This window comes from Camelus dromedarius, chromosome 15 (assembly GCF_036321535.1).
Source record: "Camelus dromedarius isolate mCamDro1 chromosome 15, mCamDro1.pat, whole genome shotgun sequence".
In the NCBI taxonomy this organism is placed as follows: domain Eukaryota; kingdom Metazoa; phylum Chordata; class Mammalia; order Artiodactyla; family Camelidae; genus Camelus; species Camelus dromedarius.
The window spans coordinates 37,965,780-37,978,973 of record NC_087450.1 but is presented as its reverse complement, the minus strand read 5'-3'; the positions used below and the strand labels follow the sequence as shown (position 1 = coordinate 37,978,973).

Below are 13,194 nucleotides of genomic sequence, written 5' to 3'. Positions count from 1 at the left end.
TAATGATAGCTGCCCTTCCTATACTATAGGGTTGTATGGTTCCTAGAAAGGAGATGCTTTGTCATGGGGAGAACACAATGCAGTGGTGTCTCCTGTCCTCTGAGTTCCTGCCCTGCTGATTTAAGGTCTCTGGAGTGAGATGCTCACTCTCTGCGACACAGTCTTTCCCCAGCAGCCACTCTCTTCTTTTCCCTTTGAGTAAATTGGGCTACGATCCCTGCCTTCTTTGCAGCTTCGTGTGGCTCTGGGGCTAGTGGGAGGTAAGCAGAAGTAGCATGTGCAAAATCATCGTCATGGCACAACACAAGAAGTTGATTGTTCTCTATTTTTCTCTATCCCCTTTCCCACACTTGGAGGACAGACATGATGCTGGCCAGCCAGACCAAAAAGCAGTACTCCAGGGGATGGTAGACCAACAAGATAGAGGAAACCTGGCTCACTCAATGAGTTGCCCTCCTGTCACCCACCCCACATATACCAAACCTCCTGAACGCTGTGTGAAAGCCTCCAATTGTCTATCTTGTTGCAGCCTCTGGACTTTTGCAGTCCCTTTGTTGCAGCAGTTTTGCCTATATCCTATCTAGTGCACTTTCTGAGTCAAAATGTACTCTCTTTGGCCTCTTCTTAAGTTGAGTTTCCATAAACATCTATGAGCTTTTTCCTTCTTTCTCCCATTCTCTTCTCCACGTCATTCTCCTTACTCCTCCTCCATTTTTTTTCCCACCAGCCCTATGAGCACAGTTTTTAAAAACCTATGTTTACCTTTCTCTAAACTAATGCTAACAGTGAAGAAGTTAACTCCTAACTGTGCATGGTTACCTAGCTGCTACAGCCATTCATGTATCAGTTAAAATAGTAGCCAAGGTTGTGGATCACTTATTTGTAGCAGACATCCTGCCAACTTGGTAACATTACGTGGATGATTTAATGTAACTTCATAAAAGCCCTATGAGATCGGTGTTACTATTTTTTTTTTTACAGAAACAGTTTTTAGTTTTTAATGAACTTATAAACAAGAAAGCTCCCATTTCAAAATAAAAGCAAAATCCCAGATCATATAGATATTTACAGTGATTACATTTATCTAAGCAACATACATACATGTTCAGTTGTAAGATGTTAACTAAATTTCTGTGACAAATATGCCTTTTTTTTAATACCAAGAACATTATAGAGTTAATGCAGAGTCCTAAGGATAATCTAGTAGTCACTAAATTTTTCTTAAGTCTTCACTTTAGATGCTGTTATTTCTAGCACAGGTAAGCAGGCAGAGTCTTTCATATGCTCAAACACTGGAATCTTTGGTTGCTACCATATCAGCTGGCTTGCAGACAAGAAGCCAACCATTTTAAGAATGTTTTAAGTGAACAACTTGCAAACCCCAGGAAGGACAAACCCTAAGAACGCACAATTGTTAGCATTTACAACCATCACAACTGTGGCTGAAGACTGTTCATGCCATTCTTCTGAAAGGAGATCTCAAAGCAGTATAGTTCAAAACAAAAGATTTTAACAAAAAATTGGCATATGCACAATTTCTCCACCAATTTGTGTGTCAACCATTTAGTTTACTTTTCCACTTGAAAAAATGCAATAGAAAACTGGACACCATGTTTCACTATCTCAGTTAATATTCACAATTACAGCGGCTGCAACTTGGGACACAGCATCACCAATGCCGCCGAGAGCCAGTTTATACTGAAATTAAGTTCTTTACACCAAGTAAATGGTTGTCCACAACCACTGGCTACCGTACATATGAACTAAAATTTCTAGATTTGGGGAGAAACAAATGCTGCTCCGCTCATCTGCTCTGCTCCTTCTGTTCCTCGATTCATGCTTAGAAACCTTGGGGGTTTGGGCCTGCTGACCCTGCCCACTTGAAGAGGCTGCCTGCTGTGCTGCTTTCTGCTTTAACATTGTCCAGTCAAATGTGTATTCATATTGGTGGTTCAGGGTCCTGAAAAGAATGCGGAATAGCTGCCTCAGGTACATGTAATCTGGGGCTTCTTCAAAGCGCAGCCCACGACAATAGTTTAAGTACTTGGCAAATTCTGCAGGAAACCCCTTACATAAAACTTCAACAGGTGTGGACATCTTCTTTTCGCTAACTTTTTCATATTTTTGCTTCTTTGTTGCAGCCTTTAGTCCTTGCCATGGCAGGCTGGTTCTATTAAAATACATCAAAGCATAGCCTAATGACTCCATGTCATCTCAGCATTTCTGTTCAGTACCAAGATGTGCATTGATGCTAGCATATCGAGCAGTGCCAGTGAGATTTTTATCTTCTCTGTAAGGTATGTGTTGCCTAGTCCTGTTGTCTCTGTACTTTTTGGCTAAACCAAAATCAGTAAGGAATAACTTATTACAGTGACGCCCAGTACCCATTAGGAAGTTATCTGGTTTAATGTCTCCATGTATAAAATTCTTTGTATGCACATATTCAATTCTACTGATCATCTGGTCAGCTAACATAAGTACAGTTTTCATTGTGAACCTTCTTGAACAGAAATTGAAGAGGTCTTTGAGGCTGGGTCCAAGAAGATCCATGACTAGCACATTGTAGTCTTTTTCCTGACCATACCACTGTATGTGGGGGATGCCGAGACCCCACCTTGAAGAATCTTGTAGAGTTTGCTCTCATACAGCAACTGGGGTTGCCTGGCCTTCTGAGATTCTAGCTTCACTGCCACTTCCTCGCCATTGGTGATGTTGATTGCCAGGTAAATGTCCCCGAAGGAGCCAGACCCGATCTTCCATACCAGTTTATATTTCCCTCCAACAATGAATTCGGCCTTGGAGCCGCTGCTGCTCGCCATCCTGAGAGACGAAGATGGAGGCTGGGGCTAAGCCCTGACACCTCTAAGGGGAGGACGAAGGCCACTAGAGCTTGTCCACCAAGCAAGGCTGCTGAGGGCGGCGGAAATGGAAAACGTTGGCTCTTTCTTGGCGCTCCAGGGACCAGGATCGGCCAAAGAGAACGTGATCACCGCCTCTGTCAGGTTTCTTTTTGCCAGGCTGCAGATTGTTGAGGGGGTTCTGGCAGTTACCAGGCCAGGCCACTTCTTTCTCGGTGGCCGCCACTGCCTCGTTTTCACGGTGACATCGCAGGCTGGAAAAGAGGCGCGGTGAGTTAGGGCGGCGATACCGCTGCCACCACTGCTGCCGGCTCCCGCCCGGAGGGACCCCTGTCACTCCGCCGACGCCGCCATCCTCGGTGTTACTATTGTTACCACTTTACAGGTGGGTTAACTGTAGTTTTACAGGAGCCGTATAGAGTCAGCCCTTTGAGGAGCTGGCATTGGAATGCAGGCAGTGCAGCTGAGTCCCCTGGCACAAAGATAATTACAAAAATTTCTCTCTTATAGGCCCTGGGTTTAGTTATCAGGACCACTGCATTTTTGGTGCTTCTTTATCTGCTATGAGAAACAAGGCCGGGGAAATTTTCACTGAAAAAAAAAATATCCTACCTTCTGAGGAGACAGATTTTTATGACCACAAGAGAAATAAAGTCCCTGGATTCTAGAACATTTTATTTAATATAGTGTTTGGGGACTATCCATCTATTGTGTGATGCATTCCTCTTTCAGAAATGCAGACATATGGAAACATTTGCATCATGGAATTGAGGAAATTTTACCCGTCAACAGAAAGTGTCTTACTGAGGCCTTTGATGGTTGTGGGAGAGGAAATTTTCATCTCCATTTTGCTGAGGGGGAAGAACTGACCAAAGAGGTTCCTAGTTAGGAATGAGTATCTGGGTTTTGTTATATTTGTGATTATTTATTTTTTTAAAAAAATGTTTGTAAAATTAAAATATTTGAGTGCCTTACTGTTTTTCTATTTCCATGCAGCACGGCCCCTTGAAGGTCTTGTTACCTTACGTAATAATAGGACGATATTCATTGTAGGTGGGGTGGTTGTGTATTTCAGAATCTCTCTCCCAAAAAAGAAAAGGTGTAAAGCTGGACTGACTCCCTGCCAAGCTGCTTAGGGGGATTGTCCCTTGTATTGTAAAGTGTCTTTGTTTGCCTGGGGAAGGTAGAATTTAAGACGCTAATTCAAACAGTGTTGTTGTCCTGTGCTTGCTTCCTAGTAAGTAAAACGTTTAAAAAGACAATGTGGCTGGATCCTGTTCTGACACTAATGCCTGTAATGATAGGAGGGTTTGGGGACTGTCTGGAATTGGTAATGTGAACTCTGATTCTTGTTAGTCTCCCTAGATACAGGGCAACCCGTCAACCATACAATTCTGAATTCTCTTAATTGTCTCGCATGCAGGATGGGGGGCAACGGTAGCATGAATGATTGCAAAATAACCCAGATTGGATGATGCGTTTGCACTGGTGAGCCTTTGGGTGCAGATGGGGCTCACATTCTGTGAAATCCCAGCTTTCCCTTGGGCTCCTGGATCTACCCAGGCCTGGGGTAAGTGCTGGTGGACCCCTCAGATGGTGCTGCCCTGGCTTCGCTCTTGCCTCTGGTGGCAGCAGCCTGGGAGGCTTATTTAAAGCTCCTTTCCTTGAGGTTAAAGAGATTGTTCCCTCTTACTTTCTTTACCTTTAATTTATTTTCTAGGCTATGAACTTATACCAAAAAGCAAGAGAGGGAGAAAATAGGTAATAAAAAAAAGTCTAAGGTGACTGAAATGAAGTCTGACTAGGAAAGCAGGTCTTAGGTGGCAGAGGTCTCCTGGGTGCTGACTGGCCAAGGCTGGTTTTTAGCGGTGTGTAAACTCTCCCTTCCTGTGCCATCTTCCCTTCTGTGTTGTGGGGTACCCCTGTGGGATTAAGTTGTGTTTTTTCCCTCTCCTCTAGCAAGGGAAGTGCTACTTCTCAGTGTAGTTCAGGATTGAAATTTATCTTGCAATCCAATGTGTAGGGAGAGGGGTGTAACCTTTGTATTTGGGGAGTTTGCTAGAAACTGGCTCCCCTCATCAGAAGCTGAACCAGGAAGACAGGGATGGAGTCCATGAGTTCATGGATGCTGGAAATATTTGGGATCCAGTATGGTTTATCTGGTAACATTTTGGTCTCCTAGACTGAGGGTGATGGAGAACCACTCCACTCCAGATCCCAGCAGTCAGCAGAGCAGGGGTCCTGCCCCCACCGCCCCTTCTTCAGGTACAGTGCCCCCCAGAGGTCGCAGGTCTCCACTGCTGTGTCCTGTGGCCATCAGAAGGGAAGCCTGGGCCATCACCAAGATACTGAGCCCATCTTGTCTAGTAGGTGCCCTTTGGCAACCGGCAGCAATGGGTCATCTAGACTAATCTCTGCTGCCTCATGTCAGGTAATAGATTTTACCTTGAGAATCCCACCGGATTGGCTTCCTCTAATGTGACTGTGGGAGAATGGACCGCAAACTTCCTAGGTGCTTGTTAATGTGGAGACCTCTGCTGCCCTTCCACCACAGCCGACTGTGACTTTAGCCAGCTTCTGTGCCTTGGGCATGATGCAGCAAGGAGAACTTCCTCCTGGCCACTTGCATCACTCTGCTAGAGTTAACAAATCAGGACCACAAGGGGAATGTACAGCCCTCAAAGGACCCTTTGGGAGGGGTGCTGCAGGCTTGGAGGAAGATGGATGGGACTTCTGAACTGCAGAGCTTGAGCATTTGCCTCTGGGGGTTGAGGCTGGGGGTCAGGTACCTCCCTTACCCCAATTATGTAGAAGCACAGCCTGTACACCTGCTATCAGTGAGCGCCTCCACTTGACACTTGTGAAAATCAGTGTTCCTTTGGAAACCTACCACCAGAGTCTCTCCCACTTGCCCCAGCGTCCTCTGTCTTCTACCCCCACTCATTGCTCAAATCAACTTGATGAGTCTCCACCAGAATCTATGCTTTTCCTGTCCTCAATCTTGTGGCTAAATGATCCTTACCTCAAAACATGTTTGTGAAGTCTATAGTGGAGTCCAAGATGTGTAAGATATGAATGTGAGGATGTCAAGTTTTGTGTGATACTGGGAAACTTCCACCCCAATTAACAACCTTCATTAATTAGTTATATACATCCCCCAGTGGAAGTGATTGAGTTTCTGTGCAATAATTTCAGTCTTTGTTAGCAAGCTTTTTTCTTTTCTTTTTTCAATCTGAATCATTCTGATTACCTTTCTATCTTGTTTTGTCATCCTGGTACCTTTAACACTGATGCTCCGGTATTTCAAAACAACATAATAGGGCCTGGCAGCTCAAGGCATAGAGCAGTGCCTAGAGTGATATATATATATATATATGTATATATACATATATCTAAATATCTGTATTTATATTTAAACAAATTGTTGGAAGTCATTGGGGTTGCTTTTAAAATGAGACATATTTATTGTGGATGAATCTTTAAATGGGAATGAATGGCTGAAGGTTGTGTATGTCCTGGTTAGAGGGGAAAGGGAAACCTTGACAGAGTAGGTAATACCTGGGGTAGAGGTCTGAAAAGTTTTGAGAAAAATAGGTTATGACAGCAAAAATAATAACAGACAAAATAAAAAGCAAGAGTGCAAAAAGAGATCTTATGAGAAACGCTTGAGAGAAAATTAGACACATAATATTAATAGAATGGAGGTTCAAGCCAGAGGTAGTTTCTATAGAGCAGATAGAAGAGACTAAAAGATTGTATAAACCCAGACGTTAAGAACATACCAGTAAAGTTGATGTAGTGTAAGAGAGATGGTTTGGGGCTCTGGATCTGTCTAGACCTGAGTGATTTTGACTAATAATGACATGCTTTAAATGAGTATAGTTTATGCATCCATATTTCTCATATTTATTTCTTACACGTATGATAGTTTAGTTGTGCAAATGAACCATGTGGGCTGGACTTGGGGTGTTACCAAAAACTGGGTTGCCTCTTGATGAATGTCAGGCCAAAAGACAGAACCAAGCCAAAGTTGGGGAGAAGGAAGGATTTATTACATGTAGCAAGTAAGAATAACCCTGGGGATCTCCAAAGCAGTGTCTCCCTGAACAGCAAAATTGGGGAAGTTTTAAGCTAAGGATATATGTATATTCATAAAGAGGTTTGGATGGTGTATGCATATTTATAAAGGGGCTTGAGCAGAAGAGAATTCAGCATAGAATTGGGGCAAAGGTTGACAGAATCCAAGCTTTAGTTAATTGAAGTCATGAGGGTCAGAAAGGGTCAGAATCATCTTCCTTAGGTTCCTGTTGAATCTGGTGGTTGAGTGGGTCTTGAATTCTGCAAAACACGCCAAGAATGTACTTCAGGCTAATCTTTACCATTGTAACAGAACTGGGAGTCTTTGCAGCCTGATTTACTGTTTTGCTGTTGTTCCTTCTCTTGTCTGATATTGTTCCTTCTCTTGTTCCTGAATTCTTTTGTTCCCTTAAGATCATTAATTACTGAGACCAGTTCAAGGATAAGCATTGTGGCCAGGTTTAGATTACAAAATGGCTTAGGTCAAAAATGACTTCTCTTATGTCAAGAAAGACATGCCTAGTTGTCTTTCTTCAAGGATCCCCTACCCTATCTCCTTGCAGGATTGGCCAGGAAAATTGGGGCAGGTACAGAGAGCTCCTCAGGGGCATGTTCTTTACATGTCAGGAGCAAAGCTCCAACTGTTACTGCTTGTCTAACACCTTCATGGATCCCTCAAATCAGAAGCAAGGCCCTAATCATGTGTGCTCTTTATTAGTTATTTGTGGATATATTCCACCCCTCCTGCTACACTATAATGTCAGTGAAGGTAGATCTGTGTCTAACTGTTTTGTGTGTTTCAGGCTTTGTCATGCACATGGGTATAGTCAGGCCATTCAAGATCCCTGTTCTCTTGTTCTCTGCACATTTCCCCCTCCTGACCAGACCCTGATTCACTCACATGACTATCCAATCCTCATAATTATGGGGCTTAATTAGTATCTGCCTACTTGCTTGCCCCCTGCCCCAGTTGCTGAGTAGCCTGATGAGCCAACCTAATGTCAATTCCACCTATAAGTGGTAGCCTCCTTTACCTGCTCCCCACAACGTGAAGATTGCTGCCCTGTCCTGCCTGCTGTCTGCCATATGTGGTGGGGTGTCGCTCCAGGACCTTGCTTCAGATGTGTAACATCCCGCACCCAATAAGCCATGGGTGTGTCTCTGTCGCTGTCTCCAGGCTCTTTCTTTGCTCTCAAGCCTGGGCAAATACAAGGTTTGGAGGCCTGTAGGGTGTAGCCCAACAACATGGAACCTTAATAGAATTTTTTATTCCTTTTCTCCTCCTCCTCCCATTCCCCATTTTCGGTTCCCCCTCATCCTCCTCCAATCTAGTGGGCCAGGCAGGCAGTGACTCTCAAATTTTGATTTACAAACGAATTGTATAGGAATCTGGCTAACATGCAGATTCTGAGTCAGTAGGTCCGCACAGCTAACCAGCTCCCAGGTGATGCCGGTATTGCTGATTCACACTTTAGGTTGTAGGTTGTAGGAAAATGATTGGGCACAGGCTTTCAGTGCCCAAGTTCCGGCCCTTACTAGCTGTGTCATTGTGGGGAGGGGGTGAAGGAGGCTACCTCTCACCTTCTCTGTAAAATAAAATACACATAGCACCTATTATGACACAGAGCTGTTTTGAGGATTCAATGGAATAATATAAGTAGCCTGCAGTCAGGATCGACTTTTAGGAAGAGCACAGTAAGCGGTAATTACGGTGTGTGGGAGGGGCCAACGCCGGAAGGGGTGAGGCTGTGCCAGCCCTGGCGCATGCGCAGCTCCGCGTGTACGCGCCTCAGGTAAGACACCTGCGCGGGACTCTCGCTGGGACGCCGACTTGGGCTCCCTAGAGCGGGGAGTGGGGCGTGCTTTTGGGGGGAAGCCTGGGCAGAGTTCTGGGGCCATACGGAGAACACTCGGTGTTGCTATATGTGTCTCGCCAGAGGGGTGCGGGACAGGCCCGAGTGTTTCCGGGTCGCTCGGCGACCTCGGCCATGCTGGTTGCGTGGCCGCGCGGGCCGAGCGTCCTTGGAGCCCGGCGGGTCGGGAAGCCAGGATGCGCGGGGGACCCGGGGAAGCTGGGGAGATGGCTGGAACCGGGGCAGCCGGGGTGCGGGGGCCGTGAGGGGATGAGGATCGCGGGTCGCCAGCCCGAGGCCCATCTCGGAGGCCTAGCTTTTGCTTAGCTCTTCTTGATTGTGAGAACCTGGAAAGACTGCTGTTGTTAATTGAACCCAGGGTCGTAGCTGGGAAACCTTGTTGTCCCATATCTAGAGTGTGAGGAAAGACCTTGCTGTTAGAAATCGTTTTGCCTGTAGATGCTGAACCGTGTCGAATTTCAGCATTGGTGCACAGATGAGAGGATTTTGGATGCAACATTGCACGTTTGTCTTAAGCTTGTGCACCCTGAATCAGCTTCTCAGCTCAGTGTGATGTTGACTCCATGGCAGAGCCCTGCTTTTCCTCCAGCCCATCAGAAGATTGCTTTATTTTAAACTTTGAGTTCCATCCTTCTCCAAAATCTTGTATAATCTTGTTCCTCCTCTGCCTGTTAGTAATCTAACTTTATCGTGGATGAGTATGCCTTTGGTGGTCTTTATCAAGTGGGTTTTATCGGTCATAAACATCTCTCCTGAAGCTGAGGGACTTGGACTGTAAAATGTGTATGTATGTCTTTAAGAAAGGTAAATGCTTTATTATACAGTGTTACTCGGTCTTTATTTTTTGAACCCCTATCCTCACTCTCTCCCAACAAAACAAAATTCTGTTTGGATTCCTTGCACCGTAGATCTGGCTGTAGGCAGGCTTCGTTTTGTTTTTCTCACCCCTTGAACATAATAAAACAACCGCAAGAGAGCTCCCTGTACTGATCGTGGCTTATTTCCTGTCAGTAATGTACAGCATAGCAGTAGACAAAGCAAAACAAGTCTCCCTTCCAACCCTCTCACCGCCTCTCGGTTATGTGTAAGTTCTTTTTTAACTTTCTCTGCTTCATTTCTCTTAGGAAAGAATGATAGTTTTAATCTCTTAGTCCCCAGGGTGATCACATTATCAAAATGAGAGAAGGGAATTTGGCAGGGAAGGGACACCTGGTAAGGATATTAGTCAGGTAATCCTACCAAAGTAGGGTATTGAATTACCTCCACCCTCAGACATTGCAAAAAGGAGTCAAAAGCGAAATTTGTAGATACTGACAGGCATATGTAGAATAGATAAACAAGACTATACTGTATAGCATAGGGAAATACATACAAGATCTTGTGGTAGCTCACAGTGAAAAAGAATGAGACAATGAATGTATGCATGTTCATGTATAACTGAAAAATTGTGCTCTAAACTGGAAATTGACACAACATTGTAAACTGACTGTAACTCAGTAAAAATTATTTTAAAAATGGGGAAAGAATTTGATTAAATCAACCTCCTCCAAAAATAGCTCTAATGTTCGAGGGAAATGATGTTTACTTTTCCCATTCGTAGGATTGAACCTCAACCTGTCTCAAAAAGCAAGTATCCACATAAGCCATTATCACAGCTTTTAGGTAAAAAAATGCAAACGCTAAAATGTATTAGTACTTTTTGCTGGCTGCCCAATTTTCAAGAGCTGTAATAAACATATTTTAAACACCCAAAAAAATAAATAAATAAAGCTAATGGAGTGAGCGGAGAGAAGGACTGCCGAGTATTAGAGGACGTGCCGTCTCACAGTGCGACGAAGAGCATACATAGGACAATATTGAAAACCTGAGTTTAAAAACCACTGGTTCTCCTGTCGTTCTTGATTTTGGGGTTAGGGAGAGGCAGAGTAAAAACGTGGGTTTATTATATTTCATATATTCAGTAAGAGTCATACATACTATTTTCTTGTTATATAGCACTTTCCTTGTTAGCTTTGACTTTAGAGAAAGAGTAAAGACTCAAGCCTTTTCTTCCAGTTGGCTTTTATTTTCATTATAGTAATAGAATCAAGATTTGAAGTCTGCTTTTGACTTTTTCTGGGTGATGGTGGTCAGTGTTCCTCCTCATGTGGTCCAGGGGCCTCTATAAAAGTCACTTTGGGTTGCCTGTAGAAGGGCAGATTACTGGGCGCCAACCCTAGACTCGCTGAATCAGAATCTAGGGTTTGGGGGATTGCCCATTGAGGCCTAGGAATGTGCATTTTTAACAAGTCTCTTGGGTGATGTGATTAGTTTGAAAAAACTGTTAGAACAGCTCCTCAGGAACAGAAACTAGTTACTCAACTTTGTATAAAATGCCTAGAGTATGGCACATAGTTGAATATATGTTGTATAAATAAATGAAAACCTCCAGCTATAAAACATGTACAACCACTTACAGAATAGGGCATTTCACAAAGAACTTTCACATATCAAGCCCATTAGATCGTATCTTAATTCTTAGTTCAGCTAAAAAGAGTATTTACTCTATCTCCCACTATTCTATATTCTTAGGCAATTTAAAAACCTTAGTTCCATAAACCGCTAGTTCTTTTTACAATGCCTTCTTCAATTTTGTCTCCTCTCTGCGCTTTCTTCAATCATGTCTGGTTCACTGTGGCCCTCAGGCATGGAGGTTGAAAACTAGGAATGTGAGCCATGTCTAATACAACGAAGTATACGGTAACTTTGGGATTTTATTCCTGTATAATAATTCAAACTATGGGAATCAGTTGGAGTTATTCTTATAGATGTGGTATTAAGTTTGAATATGCTTATTCAGGTTTCACTTATTTATTATTGTTAAATTTAGGATGGCCCGCACTATGGAACCACTGGCAAAGAAGATCTTTAAAGGAGTATTAGTAGCTGAACTTGTGGGCATTTTTGGAGCCTATTTTTTGTTTAAAAAGATGAACACAAGCCAAGGTAATCATACTTCAGAAATTAGTGTTTTCTAGAGGGCTATATAGTCTGCTAATGCCTTTTAGGTTAAATGGCCTTTTTAGAGAAACTGCGTCTTCAGATTCAATGTATTTAAGCATTTTATGGGCACATGAGGGAGAAGCTAAGTGTTATAAATGACTCTTACTTCTCCCTGAAGAAAAAAAATTGTAGACTAGGGAAAATGTTTCACACCTCCATGGATTTTACTAGGTGCGGGGTAGGAATAAACAAGTGTCCCTGGTCTGGCTCAGTTTGGGAACACAGAGAAAATTCAGCCTGTCCACTATGCCACATTGTTTGGTGGACTGAGAAAGCAAGAAGTAACATAGCTGAATTGTCAAGTAACCAGATTCTCAGGCTAGCAGAGTTCTTCCTTGCACCAGTACTGGGGGCACTAAGAGCCTTTCCCATGCCACTGGCCATCACTGAAAGTGCTTTGACATTTTGTGGGGGAAATTTTATGTTAGAACCCTCAACTATAAAAATCAGGAAATGTTTTCTTTCTCTGAAGCAGGGAATGGTAGTCTTGGGGTGGTGGCCATCTTTGAAACTTGTCTGTCTTAAAGCACTTCACTGGAACACTGTTCCAGGATGCTGGTGGATATTCACAAAGTCTCTATACTTTTAAGTTGTAAGTAAAGGTATAAAAGAAAACATTACCAGGAAGACTTTAACACAAATGTCTGATTCCTATCTTATAGACTCTAAAGGTAGCATTAAATTATGGTTCCATGTGTTAATATAATAAGTTTCTAATCATGCCTAATTTTGACTTTTTTCATTAGATTTCAGGCAAACAATGAGCAAGAAATTTCCCTTCATCTTAGAAGGTATGTTTTTCCTTAAGTAAAAATGAGTACAAAACAACTTCCTCAGGTAACCTATAAATTAAGTAATTTCTTTATGACCAGTTAAGGGCTAAATGACTTTAATTTTGTGATGTCAATTTCCAAAATTACTGTTCATCCCCATTTTCACTTCTGAGAATACAGAGTGGAGAAAACTTTTATCCAGGGATGAGAGTAGTTAGCTAATGGGCGGGTTCTTAATTCTTCCTGTCTAAGAATGTAGACTTTGGAATGAGACATATCTGAGGGTGATGGAATCAAACCACAGCTTAAAATTTAAGAGCAATCTCTGGTTTGCTAACTTCTTGGAGCTTTTCTTGTCTCTGTCAAGTAGAGATAATAATGCCCATCTCATGAACTGTTATGAGGATTAAACAAGATGACATCATGTAATTACTTTGCACAGTTATCTGGTACAAAAGTAATGCTTAGTAAATAGCTCTCTTTACAATGATTATTAAAGATGCTAGAGCTTATACACAGCATATGTATTCTACCATCATCTTTACCTATCATCTTTTTCATTTTACTATG

At 42.9% G+C, this 13,194-nt stretch overlaps 2 protein-coding genes across 8 annotated transcripts in view; one reads left to right on the top strand and one right to left on the bottom strand.

Annotated features, from left to right (window-relative positions):
• Nucleotides 1-13,194, top strand: part of CEBPZOS (CEBPZ opposite strand) — a 51,452-nt gene that overhangs the window by 25,626 nt on the left and 12,632 nt on the right. The window contains exons 1-4 of one of the 7 annotated variants that reach the window (XM_031466851.2): nt 9,047-9,893; nt 11,494-11,548; nt 11,679-11,794; nt 12,598-12,642. In XM_031466851.2, coding sequence (XP_031322711.1) covers nt 11,680-11,794; nt 12,598-12,642 — 160 coding nt within the window. In that variant the 5' untranslated portion in view covers nt 9,047-9,893; nt 11,494-11,548; nt 11,679. Of the gene's footprint in view, nt 1-8,649; nt 8,729-8,754; nt 9,894-9,929; nt 11,549-11,678; nt 11,795-12,597; nt 12,643-13,194 lie in introns of those variants that run through there. The other 6 variants (XM_031466850.2, XM_031466848.2, XM_031466849.2 and 3 more) reach the window with 6 other exon arrangements.
• LOC105105816 (casein kinase I-like) lies at nt 1,178-2,890 on the bottom strand. Its single transcript, XM_064494579.1, is given in 2 exon segments — nt 1,178-2,604; nt 2,607-2,890. Coding segments are annotated over 2 exon segments (603 nt in total). The 5' UTR covers nt 2,820-2,890; the 3' UTR covers nt 1,178-2,214.